Raw genomic sequence first — 22,914 nt, forward strand, 5'->3', positions numbered from 1 at the left:
ACACATCTTACACTTCAAACTGGCTCCAAAGAACTCACTTTCTGACAGTGTCCTTTTCAGTGCATCACATTAGGAAGCAAGCATATAAAGTCACTTGGTGATTTGGTGGCATCTGCCAGGTTTCTCCATCATAAAATTCTTGGTTTTCCCATTGTTTAGTGGGCAATTTGGGGAGATGTTTTAAGATATATAAATATCTTGTTCCTCATTATGCTTCTGTCTACTTAGATTGGGATTGGCATCCATTAATAATTTTCTAAGTCTATCATTCTTTCTGTATTTGTTACTTGGCATTTACTGTAAGGAAAAGCTTTCCTTCCTCATTTATCTATATCTATCATCTATGATTTAAATTTATATCAGGGTGGACTCACGGACTTCCCTGGTAGCTTAGCTGGTAAAGAATCTGCCTGCAATGCAGGAGACCCTGTTTTGACTCTTGGGTCAGGAAGATCCCCTGGAGGAGGGATAGGCTACCCACAGCAGTATTCTTGAGGTTCCCTGGTGGCTCAGTTGGTAAAGAATCCACCTGCAGTGTTGGAGACCTGCGTTCAACCCCTGGGTTGGGATGATCCCCTGGAGGAGGGTATGGCAACCCACTACGATATTCTTGCCTGGAGAATCCCCATGGAGAGAGGAGGCTGGCGAGCTACAGTGCATCAGGTCACAAAGAGTCAGACATGACTAAGCACATAGACTCACAGATTATTTGTTTCACTGATATTTATTCTATTCAAGGGGAATTATATAAAAAATGACAACTATTGCTTAGTTTGAGACTATGATATTGTCCCACTTCGGATCAGAGGAAATCCTTCAAGCTGGCTCCTATATCTTGGATAAGTCTCTGTGATTCTTTGACACTTCTTTGTTTTCCAGCACAATATGATCCAGGTGCCTATTGTTCTTTCTGTGCCGTAGGCCAGCGATCAACCTTTTCCCCAAAGACTTCTGGTCCCTTTTAGTGGAAATGGCATTTTGTTCTCTTATTTTTAGGTAACTCCATTATTTTTAAGTAACGTTAGATAACTCTTTATTTTTAACTCCCTTTCTTGACTTGAGTGACCTGCCTTCCATCCTTCTCAGTGTATTGATTTCTTTGTTCAAGCCTAGGAAAGACAAAAATAATTTCAGATTGCTAGTTAGACTTCAATATTTATATGCTGCTTTTTTCTTTGGAGGTAAATTTACATGCAATGAGATGCAAAAATCTTAAGTGTACCATTTAGTGAGTTCTGAATAATTCATAGGCCTGTGAAAACCAAATTCCTATCAAGATAACAGAATCTTATCACCACCCTAAAAATGTTCCTCATATAGCTTTCTAGTCAACCCAACCACTAGAGGCAAGCATTTTTCTGATTTTCTTTTCACTATATATTACTTTTATTTGTTTAGACCCTCATTTAAATGGAAAGAATGTACTTTTTAGTATTTGGTTTCTTTTGCTCCACTAATATTTAAAAATTTATTTTTATGACCCAGAGTATGGTATAGCTTAGTGAATAGTGCATGTGTACTCAAAAAGAATGTACATCCTGCTGTTGTTTGCCATTATTTCACCTTCATACTTCGAAAGAAATTTTACTGGATATAAAGTTCTAGATGGACAGAGGTTTTTCTTTCAAAATTTATTACATTAAATTTTGGCTTACATTACAGTCATCAAGACAGTGTGGTAGTGGCACAAAAACAGAAATATAGACAAATGTAACAAGTTAGAAAGACCACAGGTTAAACCCAAGCACCTATAGACATCTTACCTTTGATGAAGGAGGCAAGAATATATGAGAAAAAGTAGTCTGTTCAGTAAGCGGTGCTGGGAAAATTGGACAGTTATGTGTAAAAGAATGAAATTAGTACACATCCTAACATCATACACAAAGATAAACTCAAAATGGATTAAAGACCTAAATGTAAGACCAGAAACTCTAAAACTCTTAAAGGGAAATATAGGCAGAACACTCTAGACATAAATCACAGCAAGATCCTCTATAACCCACCTCCTAGAATAATGGAAATAAAAACAAAGAGAATCTAATTAAACTTAAAGGTTTTTTTTCACAGCAAAGGAAACCATAAACAAGATGAAAAGACAGCCCTCAGAATGGGAGAAAATAATTGCAAATGAAGCAACTGATAAAGGATTAATCTCCAAAATTACAAGCAACTCAGGCAACTCAATATCAGAAAAACAAACAACCCAATCAAAAAATGGGCAGAAGACCTAAACAGACATTTCTCCAAGAAGACATACAGATGGCTAATAAACATTAAAAAGTGCTCAACATCACTTATTATGAATAGAGAAATGCAAATCAAAACTACAATGAGATAGCACCTCACACCAGTCAGTATGTCCATCATCAAAAAATCTACAAACAAATCCTGGAGAGGATGTAGAAAAAAGGGAACCCTCTTGCACTGTTGGTGGGAGTATAAATACAGCCACTATGGAGAACAGTATGGAGATTTCTCTAAAAGCTGAGAATGAAACTACCATACCACCCAGCATTCCTACTACTGGGCATATACCCCGAGAAAACCACAATTCTAAAAGACACATGCACCCCAGTGTTCACTGCAGCACTATTTACGATAGCCAGGATATGGAAGCAACCTAGATGTCCATCAACAGATGAACAGATAAAGAAGACAGACAGACACACACACACATATATATAATATATATACAATGGGATATTACTCAGCCATAAAAAGGAACAAATCTGAGTCAGTTCTAGTGAGGTGGGTGAACCTAGAGCCTGTCGTACAGAGTGAAGTAAGTCAGAAAGAGAAAAACAAATATTGTATATTAACACATATGTATGGAATCTAGAAAAATGGTACTGATGAACCTATATGTAGGGCAGCAATAGAGATACAGGCAATAGAGGACAGACTTGTGGACACAGTTGAGCAAGGAGAGAATGGGGTGAATTGAGAGCGTAGCATTGAAACATATACATTACCATATGCAAAATAGATAGACAGTAGGAATTTGGTTTATAACATAGGAAGCTCAACCTGGGGCTCTGTGACAAACTACAGGGGTGGGATGACGGGGTAGGTGGGAGGGAGATTAAAGAGGGAGGGGACATATGTATACCTATGGCTGATTCATGTTGATGTATGGTAGATACCAACACAACATTGTAAAACAATTACCCTCCAATTAAAAATAAGTAAATTAAAAAAAATTGTGGCTTACAGTCTCTCTGATTCATAGTAGTAATTCTAATCTTTTTCCCTGTATACAATGTGGCTTTTTCTGTGGTTGTTTCTAATATTTTCTTTTAATTATTTATTTTTCAGCAGTTTTGTGTAATGTGATTTGATGAGGATTCTTTGTGCTTATCCTCTTTAGGGTTGGTTTGATTTCTTGATACTGTGGATTTCTATTTTTCATTAAATTTAGAAAAGTTTGGCTGTTATTTCTTCAAATATTTTAAAATCACCTCTCCTCTCTTTCTGGGTCTCTGATTATACATGCTAGGTAACTTGGTATTGTCCTGTAGGTCACTAAGTCTCTTTTCATTTTCTTTTCAACTTTTATTCTCTTTGTGCTCTGGTATAGATAATTCTTTTTGTACTATTTTCTCATTCACAGATCTTTTTTTCTGTATAACTAAGCTGTTTTTAAGGCCATCCAGTGAAGTTTTCATTTTGGATACTGTATTTTTCTGCCCCAAAAGTTCTATTTGGTTATTTTCATAGTTTTCATTTCTTGTGTTTTCCTTTAAATTCCTGGCTACATTTTTAACAGCTGTTTTAAGTCCTCTGATAAATTCATTATTATTGTCATTTCTGGGTCCATTGACTAATTTTTCTCCTGTTTATGACTCACATTTTCCTGCTTCTTCATATAGTTCAGTTCAGTTCAGTCGTGTCCGACTCTTTGAGACCCCATGGACTGCAGCACATCAGACTTCCCTATGCATCACCAACTCCTGGAGTTTACCCAAACTGATGTCCATTGAGTCAGTGATGCCATTCAACCATCTCATCCTCTGTTGTCCCCTTTTCCTCCTGTCTTCAATCTTTCCCAGCACCAGGGCCTTTTCAAATGAGTCAGTTCTTCGCATCAGGTGGCCAAAGTATTGGAGTTTCAGCTTCAACATCAGTCCTTCAAATGAACACTCAGAACTGATCTCCTTTAGGATGGACTGGTTGGATCTCTTTGCAGTCCAAGGGACTCTCAACAGTCTTCTCCAACACCATAGGTCAAAAGCATCAATTCTTCGGTGCTCAGCTTTCTTTATAGTCCAGCTCTCACATCCATACATTACCATTGAAAAAACCATAACTTTGACTAGATGGACCTTTATTGGCAAAGTAATGTCCCTGCTTTTTAATATGCTGTCTAGGTTGCTCATAGCTTTTCTTCCAAGGAGCAAGCATCTTTTAATTTCATGGCTGCAATCACCATCTGCAGTGATTTTGGAGTCCAATAAAATAAAGTCTGTCACTGTTTCCGCTGTTTCCCCATGTATTTGCCATGAAGTGATGGGACTGGATGCCATGATCTTAGTTTTCTGAATGTTGAGCTTTAAGCCAACTTTTTCACTCTCTTCTTTCACTTTCATCAAGAGGCTCTTTAGTTCTTCTTCACTTTCTGCCATAAGGGTGGTGTCACCTTCATATCTGAGGTTATTGATATTTCTCCCAGCAATCTTGATTCCAGCTTGTGCTTCATCCAGCCTGGCGTTTCTCATGATGTACTCTGCATGTAAGTTAAATAAGTAGGGTGACAATATACAGCCTTGACATATTCCTTTTCCTATTTGGAACCAGTCTGTTGTTCCATGTCCAGTTCTAACTGCATACAGATTTATCTAGAGGCTGGTCAGGTGGTCTGGTATTCCCATCTCCTTCAGAATTTTCCACAGTTTATTGTGAGCCACACTGTCAAAGGCTTTGGCATAGTCAATAAAGCAGAAATAGATGTTTTTCTGGAACTCTCTTACTTTTCTGATGATCCAGCAGATGTTGGCAATTTGATCTCTGGTTCCTCTGCCTTTTCTAAAACCAGCTTGAACATGTGGAAGTTCACAGTTCATGTATTGCTGAAATCTGGCTTGGAGAATTTTGAGCATTACTTTGCTAGCACTTGAGATGAGTGCAATTGTGCGGTAGTTTGGGATTCTTTGGCATTGCCTTTCTTTGGGATTGGAATGAAAACAGACCTTTGGATACTGGATATTATGGGTGCTACATTGTTTAGTGTCTGGATTTTGCTGTCCTTAAAGATTATTAAGTTTCATTCAATGAAGCACTTAATTTACTTGCAGGTAAGTTTTCTGTTTTGTTTGAGTGAGTCTAGAATAGCTTTTACTCCTGGGCTAATTTAGCCTTATCTCTAAACTGTGGCCTTTCTGAGGTTTTCTTACCAAATGCCCTATTTGTTTAATAAGGTTTTTCCATTCTAGTTGGTCAGAACTTCAATGTTTCCAAATTTTATTTAAGATCTAGTAGTTGTTCAGCTTGTAGTTCCCACAGTGGTTATTATTTAACCAGTCTCCTGGAGTCTCATTAAAGCTATGCCAAAGATTCAAGGAGACTCATGTATATTTCTGAAACTCTTAATCTGGTTCTCTGCCCTGCAAATTTCAGTTGCCTCCATCTCTCATAATTCAAATTTCACTCTCCTCAGTTAGAGAGAGTACTGTATTCTGCTTAGCTTTCTTCAATCCTGTGCTTTGGAAAATACCACCAGAAAGAAAATCTGGGGACATATTTGGGCTCATCTTATTTGCTTTCCTTCTTTCTAGGATCACAGTTCTACTGTGCCTACTGTCCAATGTCTGAAGACACTTGTCTCATAGATTTGGTTCAGTTTTCTATTGTTTGTGGTAGGAAAGTTAGTTTAGTTTGGTACCAGTCACTTATTTATGGCTGGATCACCATAACACTTTAAAAATATAAAATTTCTATTGAATAATAAGATGCATACTAAAAATTGCATATCTTAAGTGTACAATTTGACAAATTTTCTTTTTTTTTTTTTGCTTTCTCTGTAGCATGCAGGATCTTAGTTTCTTGATCAGGGATTGAACCTGTACCCCCTGCAGTAGAAGCAGGGAGAGTTCCCACTAGATTGCCATGGAATTCCCAACCTCATGAATTTTCACTAATCAAACACACTAGTGTAATTAACATCCAGAGCAAACATTTCTAGAACCCCAGAAGCCCTCTAGGGGCCCTTTCCAAATCTTAATGCCACCTAAGGGTAACCAACAGTCTAACTTCTATTACCAAATATTATTTTTGTCTCTATTTGAATATTATATAAGTAGAATCAAGTAGTATACAGTTTCTGTGTCTGGCTTATATCAGTCAGTTTTACAGTTGTGAGATTCATCCATGTTTTGTATGTAGTTGTTGATTGTTCATTCTCTTTCCTGTATACTGTTCTACTATGTGAATATTCTAAAGTTTATTTATTCTATGAGAATTCTTATATATGTGGTATATTTTTATATATGTTTATGGTAAACATATGAATACAATTCTGTTGCATATATATCTAGGAGTGGAACTGCTTGGTTAACCCACTCCAACAACCAGCAAATTTATATAATTAGTTCAGACATTGCTTATGGACTTCAGACTTACATCTCCAAATTTATTTGACATCTCCATATACAAGCATGTCCAACTTAATAAGTCCAAGACCATTTACTCCTCCTTCTAGTTTCCCTGAGTCAGTAAATGGGTTCTTATTTCATCTAGTAAGTTATGGAGTCATCCTTAATGCTCCTCTTTTCTTTATCATCCTAGGCAAACCAATTCATTATTACATCCTTTGGATTCCACTGCTAATTTATAAATAAATATTTCAAATTATCCAAATCTTTGTGTCTCTAGTGTCATTACCCTAGTTCAAGCCACCGTCATCTCTGGCCTTGACTAATGTAACTGCCTCCAAACTGGACTTCCAATAAGCCCTTCTCTCCTCTTTCAAACTATTACCCACAAACAGCCTAAGTGAGAGTTTATTAATAAATATGTAAATCTGACCCTACTTAACACTCTATTAGCTGCCCAATGACCTTAAGATACATTCCAAAATACAGTCTAAAACTTATAATGTGGCCAGGAAGAGCCTGCATAGTCTGGCCTCTGATTCATTTCAACTCGTTTGCTCCTACACCTCAAACCCATTTACTTCCTTTCAGTGACATGTTCCTAGAACACATGAAATTCTTTCATGCCCCAACAATCTCAAACATAATATTCCCTATGCCTGCAACATTCTTAAAGGCTCTTTCATGTGCCTGGAGCTTCAAAGGCACTTCTTCAAAGAGCTCTGCCCCCATAGTCCTGATTAATCTGTCGTTGCACTCCCTAATTTTCCTTCATAGAACTGATCACAATTTATAATTACGTAATGTTACGCTTTAACATCTCTTGCTCCTATCACACATTAGACCCACTGAATGTTACATTCACTCCTATAACCCAATGCCTAACACTGTGCTTGGCACATAGTATGTAGTCAGTAAGTACTTGTTTAATAATGCATGACCGATGCAAAAGCTGGGATGGACTGCAGGAACAGCATCTGGCATTTCTTTGTCAAGGTTGGATGCCTTCCCCGGAGTGGTAATAATGGGACAGGTCCTTTTCTTGTTCACTCAGAGCGGGGCTTTCATGCTCCTTCGATAAGTGCTTCCTGCAGGGCCGCATAAGAAACAAACAACCTGCAGGCACAGGCGGCAGACGGGAGATCAGCCTTATGTGCGAGGGACAGTATAATCAGTCAATACAGGACTTGCCACTCTCTTGGCGTAGAAGCATGAAAAGCTGTCAATCTCCCCTGGAGCGGGCGGGTAAGTGTGTTCTTCCCTCGGAACCTGATTGGCCTGAGCAAGATGGAACGGGGGCGGGGCTTGATCCCGCTGGGTGCCAGCCACGTTGCACGCGGGGCTGCCCCGCGGAGAGGCCACTCCCCGGCCCCAGAGTGCACTGCGAGGCGCGTCACTCGGAGCGGCGGGTCTCGGCTCGACAGGTACGACCCGGCCCCCCACAGTTCTCCTTCGTCCCTTCTTGGGGTCGCTCGAACCCCTGATCTGCCGCTCCCCTCTCTCTCCCGGTCTCCTGCTACGGTCCTGACCCTCGCCGTTGGGACTACAGACCTACCTACCTCGGGCGGGAACTAAGTTCGTGGCGTGGGAGCGGGAGTCGTCGGAGTCGTGGAGCTTTGGAGGGGTGGGATTGCTGGGACTTCGTTCCCTTCAACTTGAGGGATGACTGGGGCCGCGCGAACGGCGGTTGCCCTTCGGCTGACCTGCCGGGATATCTGGCAGCTTGGGCGGGGGCACCGAGGAGGGAGGGACAGTCGCTCTGAGCTGCCAGCGGTTAAGCGGTATTCCCTGGCGCCCAGGTGTCAGAAACACGGTGGTCCTCCTGGGCTGTTTAGGTGGCCCAGAGAGCTTGACATGGCACTTCCTATTTTCTTTTAGTCAGGGTTACTTTGCTTTTTTGTGAGGTAATCCAACCTCAATGCTAATTCAAGCGTTGAACCCAGAGATTTGCCCGCGTTGGCTCACAGAAACCTAAGGTCCTGTTAATGGTACTTAGGAAACGATGTGGCATAAGGGAGACCTAAGCAATTGGCTCGACAGGTAGATGAAGGTTCCGGAATAGGAGGCCGAGCCCCAGCTGCCTTTAATCTCTCTGCCAGTGAAAAAACAGCTTTGGCCCGCCTCCCCCGCTCCCCCGCCCCCGGTTAGTTTCCTGGATCATCCACCTGGGGCAGTGGGAAAGCTTGAGAATCAGTTCCTTCTTTGCTTTGCTTCAGCCAAGGCAAAGCCTAGGGGTGAAGTGTCAGCCACCAGGAGGGAGATGATGGGATCCCAGCTAACAGGTGGAACAGCCACTTCTTAAAACTCTCTGAGTCACTTTGCAGGTTACTGGCATTTGTTCAGGTGCTAAGATAATGGTTTCCCTGGTGGCTCAGATGGTAAAGAATCTGCCTGCAACTTGGGAGACCTGGGTTTGATCCCTGGGTCAGGAAGATCCCCTGGAGAAGGGAATGGCAACCCACTCCAGTATTCTTGCCTGGAGAATCCCATAGGCAGAGGAGCCTGGCGGGCTACAGTCCATGGAGTTGCAAAGAGTCAGACAGGCCTGAGCGACCAAGCACATAACACAACCCTAACTTAAGGGGCATCTGGGCATTTCCTGTATTGAGAACCATAATTAGTTTAGTGCTTGTGTGTGTGTGTGTGTGTGTGTGTGTGTATAAAGTGATTATAAAGTGTTAGTCGTGCCTGACTCTTTGTGATCCCGCGGATTGTAGCCCACCAGACTCTTCTGTCCATAGGATTCTCCAGGCAAGAATACTGGAGTGGGTTGCCATTTCCTCCTTCAGGGGATCTTCCCCACCCAAGGATCGAGCTTTGGTCTCCTGCATTGTAGGCAGATTCTTTACCATCTGAGCCACCAGGAAAGCCCGTGTGTACATAACTGACTCTTAAAAATCTTTAGTGTATTTTATGCTGGTGTATTAATGGAGCCTGGAGTTCAGTTCAGCTGCTTAGTCATGTCCAACTCTTTTTGACTTCATGGACTGCAGCACACCAGGCCTCCCTGCCCATCACCAACTCCCAGAGCTTGCTCAAACTCATGTCCATTGAGTCAGTGATGCCATCCAACCATCTCATCCTCTGTTGTCCCCTTCTCCTCCTGCCTGCAATCTTTCCCAGCATCAGGCTCTTTTCTAATGAGTCTAGGTCTTAACAGACGGGTACTTTTGACCTTCCTGTCCATGTAGTTGAGTTGCTGCTGCTAAGTTGCTTCAGTCATATCCAACCCTGTGTGACCCCATAGACAGCAGCCCACCAGGCTCCCCCATCCCTGGTAATATCCAGGCAAGAACACTGGAGAGGGTTGCCATTTCCTTCTCCAATGTAGTTGAGTAAGAAGCTTAAATATGTTGAGAGGCAACATTTCAGAGTGTGGTTAGAATTATGCTTGAGTTTAATTCTGTCACTTGCTTGTTTCAGGATTGGATAGATTACTTTTCTGGGCATGAATTTCCTCAGAGATAAAATGGAACGGATAATAACTACCTCACAGGTTATTGGAAGGCTTAAGTGAGGTAATGTGTATAAAATGGTAAATAGAGGACAGGCAATAATAATAATAATAAACACTTAATATTGCACTTTCAGTCTGCACGGTGATGTTCAGGTTCCTTACATGTTCTTATGTGGTAGATACTATTAGTATCTTTAAACAGTCCTATGAGATGGGTGCTATTGGTAGTCAAAATTGACAGATGAGGATATTGAGCATAAAAAGACAAAGTCTGCCCAAGTTTACACAGTTACTAAATGGTAGAGCCAGTTTTTGAACCCAGGCAATTTGGTTCCAGAGTACACCCTGTTAACTATAATACTATACTATATAGTATATATGCTGTTTTTAAAAATTACTGTTATTTCAGAATTCCTAATTCCTGTATCACTGGCTTATTGCCCCTTGTTGATTATAGGAGGAACACAGTTATGTAGAGATATACAAGAGACTTAGGTTTAAGCAATGCCATATATTAGCAGTGTGACACTGAGTAAGGTTTCCTCATCTGTAAAATGGAGGTTATACCTCCTTCAATCTTCGTGAACTGTGAGGTGTTACACAAATTACTGATGCAATTGAGTATGTGTTGAAGGCCTTCTTCCTAGATGTGTGTATGATCTACTCTGGAGCCTGAGTTCTTATGCATACTATGCAGTATAAGTACCTATAATGAAAATACCAAAGTCTGTTGATAAGGTGGGAGGCACAGGTAAAGTTGCAGAATAAACTCTGCTTGTTCTTGGTACCCTTTACACCTCTTTTCAGGCTCTATCTCCCAGGTGCCTTCCTGCTAACCTATGGCTGCATGAAGTCTTTCTCTTTTCACTCAATCTTGCCCCAGCCCAGTGCATCACAATTAGTATAGCTTTCTCCAAAACTGCACCCCAGTTCCCAGATCTCAGCTAGTACTTTTTAAAAAAATTAATTAATTTATTTTAATTGGAGGCGAATTACTTTACAACATTGTAGTGGTTTTTGCCAAACATCGACAAGAATCAGCCACGGGTGCACATGTGTTCCCCATCCAGAACCCCCCCTCCCACCTCCGTCCCCATCCCATCCCCCAGAGTCATCCCAGTGCACCAGCCCTGAGCACCCTGTCTCATGCATTGAACCTGGACTGGTGATCTGCTTCACATATGATAATATACACGTCTTAATGCTACCCTGTCAAATCATCCCACCTTTTCCTACAGAGTCCAAAAGACTGTTCTTTACATCTGTGTCTGTTTTGCTGTCTCGCCTATAGGGTCATTTTTACCATCTTTCTAAATTCCATATATATGCAATAGTATACTGTATTGGTGATTTTCTTTTTGACTTACTTCACTCTATGATAGGCTCCAGTTTCATCTACCTCATTAGAATGGATTCAAATATATTCTTTTTAATGGCTGAGTAATATTCCATTGTGTATACCACAGCTTTCTTATCTATTTGTCTGCCGATGGACATCTAGGTTGCTTCCATGTCCTAGCTGTTGTAAACTGTGCTGTGATGGACACTGGGGTACATGTGTCTCTTTCAGTTTTGGTTTCCTTGGTGTGTATGCCCAGCAGTGGGATTGCTGGGTCGTATGGCAGTTCTATTTCCAGTTTTTTAAGGAATCTCCACACTGTTCTCCATAGCGGCTGTATAAGTTTGCATTCCCACCAACAGTGTAAGAGGGTTCCTTTTTCTCCGCAACCTCTCCAGCCTTTATTGTTTGTAGACTTTTTGATAGCAGCCATTCTGACTGGTGTGAGATGGTACCTCACTGTGGTTTTGATTTGCATTTCTCTGATAATGAGTGATGTTGAGCATCTTTTCATGTATTTATTAGCCATCTGTATGTCTTGTTTGAAGAAATGTCTATTTAGTTCTTTGGCCCATTTTTTGATTGGGTTGTTTATTTTTCTGGAATTGAGCTGCAGGAGCTGCTTGTATATTTTTAAGATTAATTCTTTGTCAGTTGCTTCGTTTGCTATTATTTTCTCCCATTCTGAAGGCTATCTTTTCACCTTGCTTATAGTTTCCTTCATTGTGCAAAAGCTTTTAAGTTTAATTAGGTCCCATTTGTTTATTTTTGCTTTTATTTCCAATATTCTGGGAGGTTGGTCATAGAGGACCCTGCTATGATTTATGTCAGAGAATGTTTTGCCTATGTTTTCCTCTTCAGTTCAGTTCAGTCACTCAGTCATGTGACTCTTTGAGACCCCATGAACTGCAGCACGCCATGCCTGCCTGTCCATCACCAACTCCTGGAGTTGTGGCTAAAACTTCCAAAACTATGTTGAATAGTAGTGGTGAGAGTGGGCACCCTTGTCTTGTTCCTGACTTTAGGGGAAATGCTTTCAATTTTTCACCATTGAGGATAATGTTTGCTGTGGGTTTATCATATATGGCTTTTATTATGTTGAGGTATGTTCCTTCTATTCCTGCTTTCTGGAGGGTTTTTATCATAAATGGATGTTGAATTTTGTCAAAGGCTTTCTCTGCTTCTATTGAGATAATCATATGGTTTTTATCTTTCAATTTGTTAATATGGTTATTACATTGATTGATTTGCAGATATTAAAGAATCCTTGCATCCCTGGGATAAAGCCAACTTGATCATGATGTATGATCTTTTTAATATGTTGTTGGAGTCTGTTGCTAGAATTTTGTTAGGGATTTTTGCATCTATGTTCATCAGTGATATTGGCCTATAGTTTTCTTTTTTTGTGGCATCTTTGTCTGGTTTTGGTATTAGGGTGATGGTGGCCTCATAGAATGAGTTTGGAAGTTTACCTTCTTCTGCAATTTTCTGGAAGAGTTTGAGTAGGATAGGTGTTAGCTCTTCTTTAAATTTTTGTTAGAATTCAGCTGTGAAGCCGTCTGGTCCTGGGCTTTTGTTTGGTGGAAGATTTCTGATTACAGTTTTGATTTCTGTGCTTGTGATGGGCCTGTTAAGATTTTCTATTTCCTCCTGGTTCAGTTTTGGAAAGTTATACTTTTCGAAGAATTTGTCCATTCCAAGTTGTCCATTTTATTGATATATGGTTACTGATAGTAGTCTCTTATGATCCTTTGTATTTCTGTGTTGTCTGTTGTGATTTCTCTATTTTCATTTCTAATTTTGTTGATTTCTCCTCCCTTTTTTTCTTGATGAATCTGGCTAATGGTTTGTCTATTTTATTGATCTTCTCAAAGAACCAGCTTTTAGCTTTGTTGATTTTTGCTGTGGTCTCTTTTGTTTCTTTTTCATTTATTTCTGCCCTAATTTTTATGATTTCTTTCCTTTTACTAACCCAGGGGTTCTTCATTTCTTCCTTTTCTAGCTGCTTTAGGTGTTCAGCTCAGCTCAGTCATGTCCGACTCTTTGCGACCCTGTGAACCGCAGCACATCAGGCCTCCCTGTCTATCACCAACTCCTGGAGTTTACCCAAACTCATGTCCATTGAGTTGGTGATGCCATCCAACCTTTTCATCCTCTGTCGTACCCTTCTTCTTCTGCCCCCAACCCCTCCCAGCACCAGAGCCTTTTCAAATGAGTCAGCTCTTCGCATCAGGTGGCCAAAGTATTGGAGTTTCAGCTTCAACATCAGTCCTTCCAATGAACACCCAGGACTGATCTCCTTTAGGATGGACTGGTTGGATCTCCTTGCAGTCCAGGGGACTCTCAAGAGTCTTCTCCAACACCATAGTTCAAAAGCATCAATTCTTTGACCCTTATCTTTCTTTATAGTCCAGCTCTCACATCCATACATGACTACTGGATAGAGTCAGGTTATTTATTTGACTTTTCCCTTGTTTCTTGAGGTAAGCTTGTATTGCTCTGAACCTTCCCCTTAGCACTGCTTTTACTGAGCCCCATAGGTTTTGGGTTGTTGTGTTTTCATTTTCATTCATTTCTATGCATATTTTGATTTTTTCTGTGATTTGTTGGTTATTCAGAAGTGTGTTGTTTAGTCTCCATATGTTGTATTTTTAATAGTTTTTTTTTTTCCTGTAGTTGACATCTAATCTTACCACACTGTGATCAGAAAAGATGCTTGGAATGATTTCATTTTTTTTGAATTTACCAAGGCTAGATTTATGGCCCAGGATGTGATCTATCCTGGAGAAGGTTCTGTGTGCACTTGAGAAAAAGGTGAAACTCATTGATTTGAGGTGAAATATCCTATAGATATCAATTAGGTCTAACTGGTCCACTGTATCATTTAAAGTTTGTGTTTAGTTGATCTATCCATAGGTGTGAGTGTGGTATTAAAGTCTCCCACTATTATTGTGTTACTGTTAATTTCCCTTTTCATACTTGTTAACATTTGCCTTACATATTGTGGTGCTCATATGTTGGGTGCATATGTATTTATAATTGTTATATCTTCTTCTTGGATTGACCCTTTGATCATTATGCAGTGTCCTTTGTCTCTTTTCACAGCCTTTATTTCAAAGTCTATTTTATCTGATACGAGTATTGCTACTGCTACTTGCTTTTGGTCTCCATTTGTGTGAAATATCTTTTTCCAGCCCTTCACTTTCAGTCTGTATGTGTCCCTTGTTTTGAGGTGGGTCTCTTGTAAACAGCATATATAGGGGTCTTGTTTTTGTATCCATTCAGCCCATCTTTGTCTTTTGGTTGGGACATTCAACCTATTTACATTTAAGGTAATTATTGATAAGTATGATCCTGTTGCCATTTACTTTGTTGTTTTGGGTTCAAGTTTATAAACTTATAAACTTTTTCTGTGTTTCCTGTCTAGAGAAGATCCTTTAGTATTTGTTGAATAGCTGGTTTGGTGGTGCTGAATTCTGTCAGCTTTTGGATGTCTGTAAAACTTTTGATTTCTCCTTCATATTTGATTGAGATCCTTGCTGGGTACAGTAATCTGGGTTGTATGTTTTTTTCTTTCATCACTTTAAGTATATCCTGCCATTCCCTTCTGGCCTGAAGAGTTTCTATTGAAAGATAAGCTGTTATCCTTGTGGGAATCACCTTGTGTGTTATTTGTTGTTTTTCCCTTGCTGCTTTTAATATTTGTTCTTTGTGTTTGATCTTCATTAATTTGATTAATATGTGTCTTGGGGTGTTTCACCTTGGGTTTATCCTGTTTGGGACTCTCTGGGTTTCTTGGACTGTGGTGGCTATTTCCTTCTCCATTTTAGGGAAGTTTTCAGCTATTATCTCCTCAAGTATTTTCTCATGGCCTTTCTTTTTGTTTTCTTCTTTTGGGACTCCTATAATTCAAATGTTGGGGCATTTAACATTGTCCCAGAGGTCTCTGAGGTTGTCCTCATTTTTTAAAATTCTTTTTTCTTTTTCCTCTCTGCTTCATTTATTTACACCATTCTATCTTCCACCTCACTTATCCTATCTTCTGCCTCAGTTATTTTACTGTTGGTTCCCTCCAGAGTGTTTTTGATCTCAGTTATTGCATTATTCATTATTGATTGACTCTTTTTTATTTCTTCTAGGTCCTTGTTAAATATTTCTTGCATCGTCTCAATCCTTGTCTCCAGACTAATTATCTGTAACTCCATTTTGTTTTCATGATTTTGGATCATTTTTACTATCATTCTGAATTGTTTTTCAGGTAGACTCCCTATCTCCTCTTTTGTTTGGTTTGGTGGGCATTTATCATGTTCCTTTACCTGCTGAATATTTCTCTGCCTTTTCATCTTGTTTAGATTGTTGTGTTTGGGATGGCCTTTTTGTATGCTGGAAGTTTGTGGTTCCTCTTTATTGTGGAGGTTCCTCCCTGTGGATGGGGTTGGACGAGTGGTTTGTCAAGGTTTCCTGATTAGGGAAGCTTGGATCGGTGTTCTGGTGGGTGGAGCTGGATTTCTTCTCTCTGGAGTGCAATGAAGTGTCCAGTAGTGAGTTTTGAGGCATCTATGGGTTTGGTGTGACTTTGGGCAGCCTGTATATTAATGCTCAGGGCTATGTTCCTGCATTGCTGGAGAATTAGTGTGGTATGTCTTGCTCTGAAACTTGTTGGCTCTTGGGTGGAGCTTGGTTTCAGTGTAGGTATGGAGGCTTTTGGATGAGCTGTTGTCGATTAATGTTCCCTGGAGTCACGAGTTTTCTGGTGTCCTCAGGTTTTGGATTTAAGCCTTCTGCCTCTGGTTTTTCAGTCTTATTCTTACAGTAGCCTCAAGACTTCTCCATCCATACAGCACCAATGGTAAAACATCTAGGTTAATGGAGAAAAGATTCTCCACAGTGAGGGACACCCAGAGAGGTTCGCAGAATTACATGGAGAAGAGAAGAGGGAAAATCAAAAGAGAGCAATCTAGCCAGTAATCAGTTCCCTATGTGCTCTCCACAGCCTGGAACACCCAGAGAGGTTCACAGATTTATGTAGAGAAGAGAAGAGGGAGGAAGGAGATAGAGGTGACCAGGAGGAGAAGAGGGGGAGTCAAAAGGAGAGAGACAGATCTTCAGCTAGTACTTTTAATAAAACAGTATGTACCAAAGTAGAGTTTCCCAAACTTTAGTAACTTAAGATAGGTAAGATAATTCAAATGATAAGCAGATAAACATAAAACAAATTCTGCAAAAATTTTCCCACACATGTTTGATGAGGCAAAAGTTCTTTATATATTTTAATTTAAATTAGAAGGAAAACCTAACACCTCAAAACTGATTTCATAGATGCTATTGCTAAGCATAGGGCAAAAAATAAATCAATTGAAAGACCTGTATTAGGTAAAAAACAGTACAGGTGGGATGCAGATATGGTAATATGACTTCTGAAAATGCTACTTGGATGATGGAAGTTTGGGAAATAACAGACTAAAAGTATGAGTGATCAACCTATTACGAAATTTTTTTTCCCCTTAAAAGTGGCATTTATGAAAGCATCTTGCTGGAAAGTAGATATAAAATGTACTTACGTGTTGGGTTTTGTTTATTAATTTTGAGAGATTGCCTTTCTGGAACTTTGGACCCACAGTCATTACCCCACAACATTCTGAAGAAGAGAGGCCAGCGTCTTGTCTTGGGTCTAAAAGGCTGCTAACCACTGCAGTAGGAGTTTGGTATTGTGAAAATTTTTCCTCTAGCAGTTGCTATTGGGCAAAGAATATATAAGCCAGCACTCAGATTTCTTGTGAGTTTTCTGATGCTGTGTAAAGGCATGTTACTTTTTTTTTTTCCTGTTAAAGGTAAGGGAGAATGGACCAGTGTCCTAAAAATCTATCTATAACCACAATAAAACTACTGCTCTTGAATCTTCCCATGCAGGTGTCTTAACCACTCCCTTTTCTCAGTTCCCACCAGCTTTTCCATGTTTTCTCCAGCCACCACCCTGCCTAGACTTTAAGGGTATCCTAACCCGAGCTTGGCCTTAATGTCAACAGATTCCTTTTTCTACTGCCACAGTCCAGATTAAGATTGGAGTGTGTGTGTGTTTAAGGAACTGTATTAATGTTCATCGCAGCACTGTTTATAATAGCCAGGACATGGAAGCAACCCAGATGCCCATCAGCAGACGAATGGATGAGGAAGCTGTGGTACATATACACCATGGAATATTACTCAGCCATTAAAAAGAATTCATTTGAATCACTTCTAATGAGATGGATGAAACTGGAGCCCATTATACAGAGCGAAGTAAGCCAGAAAGATAAAGACCATTACAGTATACTAACACATATATATGGACTTTAGAAAGATGGTAACGATAACCCTATATGCAAAACAGAAAAAGAGACTCAGATGTATGGAACAGACTTGTGGACTCTGGGAGAAGGCAAGGGTGGGATGTTTGAATTCAAGGTAAAAAGAAGAAAGGGGGGGGTGTATTTATTGAGTTAATAAAGGAAAGATTGCTAATCCAAAGAGTTGGACATGACTGGACTGAACTGAAGGTGACTAAAGTCTACAAATTAGTCAAGGCTTGTATTGTCCACTGGGCAGTTATCCCAATTTCTTTTGTTAGTTCAGTGGTTTGAATGCTAGGTTAAATGACTCTGAAAGGAAGAGGTTTAATTTTTTTCTCCTCAGAGAAATCTTATCAGTAGATCTATTGAAGTAGTTCTCTGAAAACCTTTCAAGAATTTAGAAAGGGAATATCACTACTGTTTTGTTTTTGGTTACAAGCCTAAAGCTGTATATTAGGAATATCTGAAAGGCAAGTTTGTGTAACTAGTTTTCCAGTTAGTAAAGCAGTTGGCAATATAGCTTTTGTTATGTTTGCTCTTTCCATCTGAATTTCTTTAATTCTGGACCAATGCTTCTCAGTGGTAGGAACTATCTATTCCTAATGTCTAACATAGCCCCTGGCATAAATAATAAATGTTTCTTAAATGAATGGAACTTAACTAGGTTAGTATTCTTTTAGGAAGTATGAATCATACATTTCTGTCTTTTAAGTCATATAAAAAGAAAAGAGTAGCTTTGAAGGTTATGTGAAAGTTGGCACTGTATAGTAAAGCTTATTCCTAATATTTCTGTTGCGATCCTAGAAAGATCGAACATAAAGAATGCAGTTTCTTTTAAACAGTACTAAGAATATGGATGTTTGGAAAATGTAAGTCACAATCCTGCCCTCATGTTAAGTCCTTGAGTGGTCATTGTGTTTCAGTATACTTCTGGAAAGATGAAATTTTCTGTTTAAATCATGAATTGTAAGGGTATAAAGTAAGCCATTTTCCTAATTTCTTACACTTAGGATAAATGTTACAATTATGGTTTAATAAATGTAATAATTTTAAAAAGAGATTTATAGTATAGGCATTATCCCTTGATCCCAGCTTTCTTTTGCTACTGCCTTCAGAAGGAAAAAGGAGCTGGTTGAATAAGAAGAAAAAAAATGATTTGGATATGTCATGTTGGAACTTTTGTTTGAAGATTCCATTGTGGTAAAGACTAATTTAATTCCTGCTGGGTTTTTTTTTCCTTTCAAATAAATGTAGAAGAAAAATATTAAAGGGTAGTGACATATTAATACCTAGCTTTTCTTCTCATTCCCTCATGAATAGAGGTAAAGGGGGAAGTAAATTTAATGCATTAGCTTTATTATTTGGGTTAAGCTTTGTTATCAGTTATGATCATGATTGGGCACTCAGATTTCGATTTGACACAGTGACAAAAATTAGGGGCCACTGGTTTCCAAACTTGGTACCAATTGGTTTTCTTTGTTATTGTTTGATATATTACTAACTCAGTTTTTCATTTTTGGAGTGAGATAATATTGAACTAACTAAGCTGATCAGGTAAGGATTAATTTAGTCTCTGAGATATATTATCTTGAAAAAAACCTATGACATTGTTACCAAATTTTTCAGTTTTACTGCTGCTAGTGAAGGAGACATATTTAGTGGCATTATGCTCTATGGCCTGGCAGGAAAGAGTTATCACTTAATTTTAGACTGTTAATATGTTGTAATTCAGTTTTTTTTCAAAGTATGGTCCTTAGATAAGCATAGTAATTACTTGGGGAATTTGCTTAAAATGGAAAATGCTCAAGCTCCACCCCAAAGTCAATGGATCAGAATTTGTTGAGGGGAGGACCCAGAAATCTGCATTTCTAATAAAAATTCCAGTGGTTTTGATACAGGCTAAAATTTGAGAACCACTGTGTGTGTATTTTATCAAAGTTTGACTGTTTACCTGATTTCTTTCAGACCTGCATAAACCTATGGTCTTTTATTTATTTTTGTAAAGCATGATTAGAATATAATAAAACAGGTCATTATGGTTTAGTCAGTTCAGTCACTCAGTCGTGTCCAACTCTTTGCCACCCCACAGACTGCAGCATGCCAGGCCTCCCTGTCCATCACCAACTCCCAGAGTTTACTCAGACTCACGTCCATTGAGTTGGTGATGCCATCCAACCACCTCATCCTCTGTCGTCCCCTTCTCCGCCCGCCTTCAATCTTTCCCAGCATCAGGGTCTTTTCAAATGAGTCAGCTCTTCGCATCAGATGGCCAAAGTATTGGAGTTTCAGCTTCAACATCAGTCCTTCCAATGAACACCCAGGACTGATTTCCTTTAGGATGAGCTGGTTGGATCTCCTTGCAGTTCAAGGGACTCTCAAGAGTCTTCTCCAACACTACAGTTCAAAAGCATCAATTCTTCAGTGCTCAGCTTTCTTTATAGTCCACTCTCACATCCATACATCACTCTCACATCCATACATTATAATTTGCTCTCTGACAAAAAGATTGAGAACAGTATAATTAGTATTCCTTTAGCTTTAAGACTTATTTTAAATAAAACATTTATCTGATTATAAAAATAATATGTGCCCATTGTGGACTATTGTGGAGACTTAGGAAATTGTAAAATAACTGTCACCCATAATACTGTTTCTTGGAAATAAGCATTCTGATTTTGTCATGTTTCCTTCCAGTATCTGTTCCGCCATTTATCCCTCCCTTCTTCCTTCTCTGTGTCTTTATGGAAAACAGCATATACAGTTTTGATCCTGCTTTTTTAATACCTAATATATAAACATTTTACCATATCATTAAACTGTTCTTAACAAACATAACTTTTAGTTGCATTATATTCCATCATGGGGTGTACCAATAATTTGTTTAACTGTCCCCCACTGTTGAATGTTTAGGTTGTTTTCAGCTCTTTTTATGAGAAAAATGTCTGTTTAAATTTTTTTTCTAAATCTGATTATTTTCTTTAGGATAAGGAGATAAATGTATATATTTATTTATTGTGGTCAAAGGGCATATGTTTTTTTAAACTCTTGTTGAGCATCACCAGATTGTTTTGAGAGTGCTATTTATTCCAATATTTATTTCCATGTATACCTACAGAAATGCTAGAAGGAAGCAAGTGGTTTTTTTTTTTTTCTTTTATTTTTTTTATTTATTTTTTTTTCTTTTTTCCATTTATTTTTATTAGTTGGAGGCTAATTACTTTACATCATTACAGTAGTTTTTGTCATACATTGAAATGAATTAGCCATGGATTTACATGTATTCCCCATCCCAGTCCCCCCTCCCACCTCCCTCTCCACCTGATCCCTCTGGGTCTTCCCAGTGCACCAGACCCGAGCACTTGTCTCATGCACCCAACCTGGGCTGGTGATCTGTTTCACCCTAGATAATATACATGTTTCGATGCTGTTCTCTTGAAACATCCCACCCTCGCCTTCTCCCAGAGTCCACAAGTCTGTTCTATACATCTGAGTCTCTTCTTCTGTTTTGCATATAGGGTTATCGTTACCATCGTTCTAAAGTCCATATATATGTGTTAGTATACTGTAATGGTCTTTATCTTTCTGGCTTACTTCGCTCTCTATAATGGGCTCCAGTTTCATCCATCTCAAAAATAAACTCAAAATGGATTAAAGATCTAAATGTAAGACCAGAAACTATAAAACTCCTAGAGGAGAACATAGGCAAAACACTCTCCGACATAAATCACAGCAGGATCCTCTATGACCCACATCCCAGAATTTTAGAAATAAAAGCAAAAGTAAACAAATGGGACCTAATGAAACTTAAAAGCTTTTGCACAACAAAGGAAACTATAAGCAAGGTGAAAAGACAGCCCTCAGATTGGGAGAAAATAATAGCAAACGAAGCAACAGACAAAGGATTAATCTCAAAAATATACAAGCAACTCCTGCAGCTCAACTCCAGAAAAACAAATGACCCAATCAAAAAATGGGCCAAAGAACTCAACAAACATTTCTCCAAGGAAGACATACAGCTGGCTAACAAACACATGAAAAGATGCTCAACATCACTCATTATCAGAGAAATGCAAATCAAAACCACAATGAGGTACCATTATACTCCAGTCAGGATGGCTGCTATCCAAAAGTCTACAAGCAATAAATGCTGGAGAGGGTGTGGAGAAAAGGGAACCCTCTTACACTGTTGGTGGGAATGCAAATTAGTACAGCCACTATGGAAAACAGTGTGGAGATTTCTTAAAAAGCTGGAAATAGAACTGCCATATGACCCAGCAATCCCACTTCTGGGCATACACACCAAGGAAACCAGATCTGAAAGAGACACGTGCACCCCAATGTTCATCGCAGCACTGTTTATAATAGCCAGGACATGGAAGCAACCCAGATACCCATCAGCAGACAAATGGATGAGGAAGCTGTGGTACATATACACCATGGAATATTACTCAGCCATTAAAAAGAATTCATTTGAATCAGTTCTAATGAGATGCAAGTGGTTTTTTTAACAGCTAATTTGTGAAGGAAAGTATGATGTGTCATTGCTTTAATTAGTATGTCTTTGATTATTAGTGAGTTGCACATTTTTTGCACTGTTTATCAGCCTTGGATTTAATTTCTTACCTAACTCAAATTGTTCATTTTGTTTCAGGTCTTCTCTGCTGGTGGAAATGTCTATGATTTTATCTGCCTCAGTCATTCGTGTCAGAGATGGACTGCCACTTTCTGCTTCTACTGACTATGAACAAGGCACAGGCATGCAGGAGTGCAGAAAGTATTTTAAAGTGCTCTCAAGAAAACTGGCTCAGCTTCCTGATAGATGTACACTGAAAACTGGACGTTATAATATTAAGTAAGACTTCAGCTTGCTCCCTTAGAATCATTTGCTTAGTGGTTGTCATTTTAATGAAATTTTAGTTGTTGAAATAGAAATTAATGTTTGATTAGTTTAGGAAAACTTTTCAAGTCAAAAGTGATGTGATTCTGAACTTACACTAAATAATATTTATTATGTCATTACCCTTTTTGTAGTTTCTCTGTGTTTATGTCTGGCTTTAGAAAATTTTATATTTTTACAGATTGCAAATATTCTGTCTAGTAAACTGATCATTAGGTATTTATTGGTGTTCTAACATATCCAGGAAAACTTTCATGGGAAATATAAAAAATCATACTTGATAGCTGCCCTCAAAGAACTTACAA

General features: G+C 39.0%; 1 protein-coding gene and 1 long non-coding RNA gene across 3 annotated transcripts in view; one reads left to right on the plus strand and one right to left on the minus strand.

The window, feature by feature from the left end:
• Positions 1 to 729: 729 nt before the first annotated feature.
• LOC110142128 (uncharacterized) lies at positions 730 to 7,841 on the minus strand. The gene is made up of 3 exons (XR_002315239.2): positions 7,510 to 7,841; positions 6,616 to 6,776; positions 730 to 1,109 (listed from the first exon to the last, which is right to left on the minus strand). It is a non-coding gene; the product is annotated as an uncharacterized lncRNA (long non-coding RNA).
• A 100-nt stretch (positions 7,842 to 7,941) lies between these two features.
• SEC22A (SEC22 homolog A, vesicle trafficking protein) overlaps positions 7,942 to 22,914 on the plus strand; it is a 94,360-nt gene continuing 79,387 nt past the window's right edge. The window contains exons 1-3 of one of the 2 annotated variants that reach the window (XM_020901172.2): positions 7,991 to 8,011; positions 10,011 to 10,105; positions 22,364 to 22,564. In XM_020901172.2, coding sequence (XP_020756831.1) covers positions 22,383 to 22,564 — 182 coding nt within the window. In that variant the 5' untranslated portion in view covers positions 7,991 to 8,011; positions 10,011 to 10,105; positions 22,364 to 22,382. Of the gene's footprint in view, positions 8,012 to 10,010; positions 10,106 to 22,363; positions 22,565 to 22,914 lie in introns of both variants that reach the window. The other variant, XM_020901170.2, reaches the window with a different exon arrangement.

This window comes from Odocoileus virginianus, chromosome 4 (assembly GCF_023699985.2).
Source record: "Odocoileus virginianus isolate 20LAN1187 ecotype Illinois chromosome 4, Ovbor_1.2, whole genome shotgun sequence".
In the NCBI taxonomy this organism is placed as follows: domain Eukaryota; kingdom Metazoa; phylum Chordata; class Mammalia; order Artiodactyla; family Cervidae; genus Odocoileus; species Odocoileus virginianus.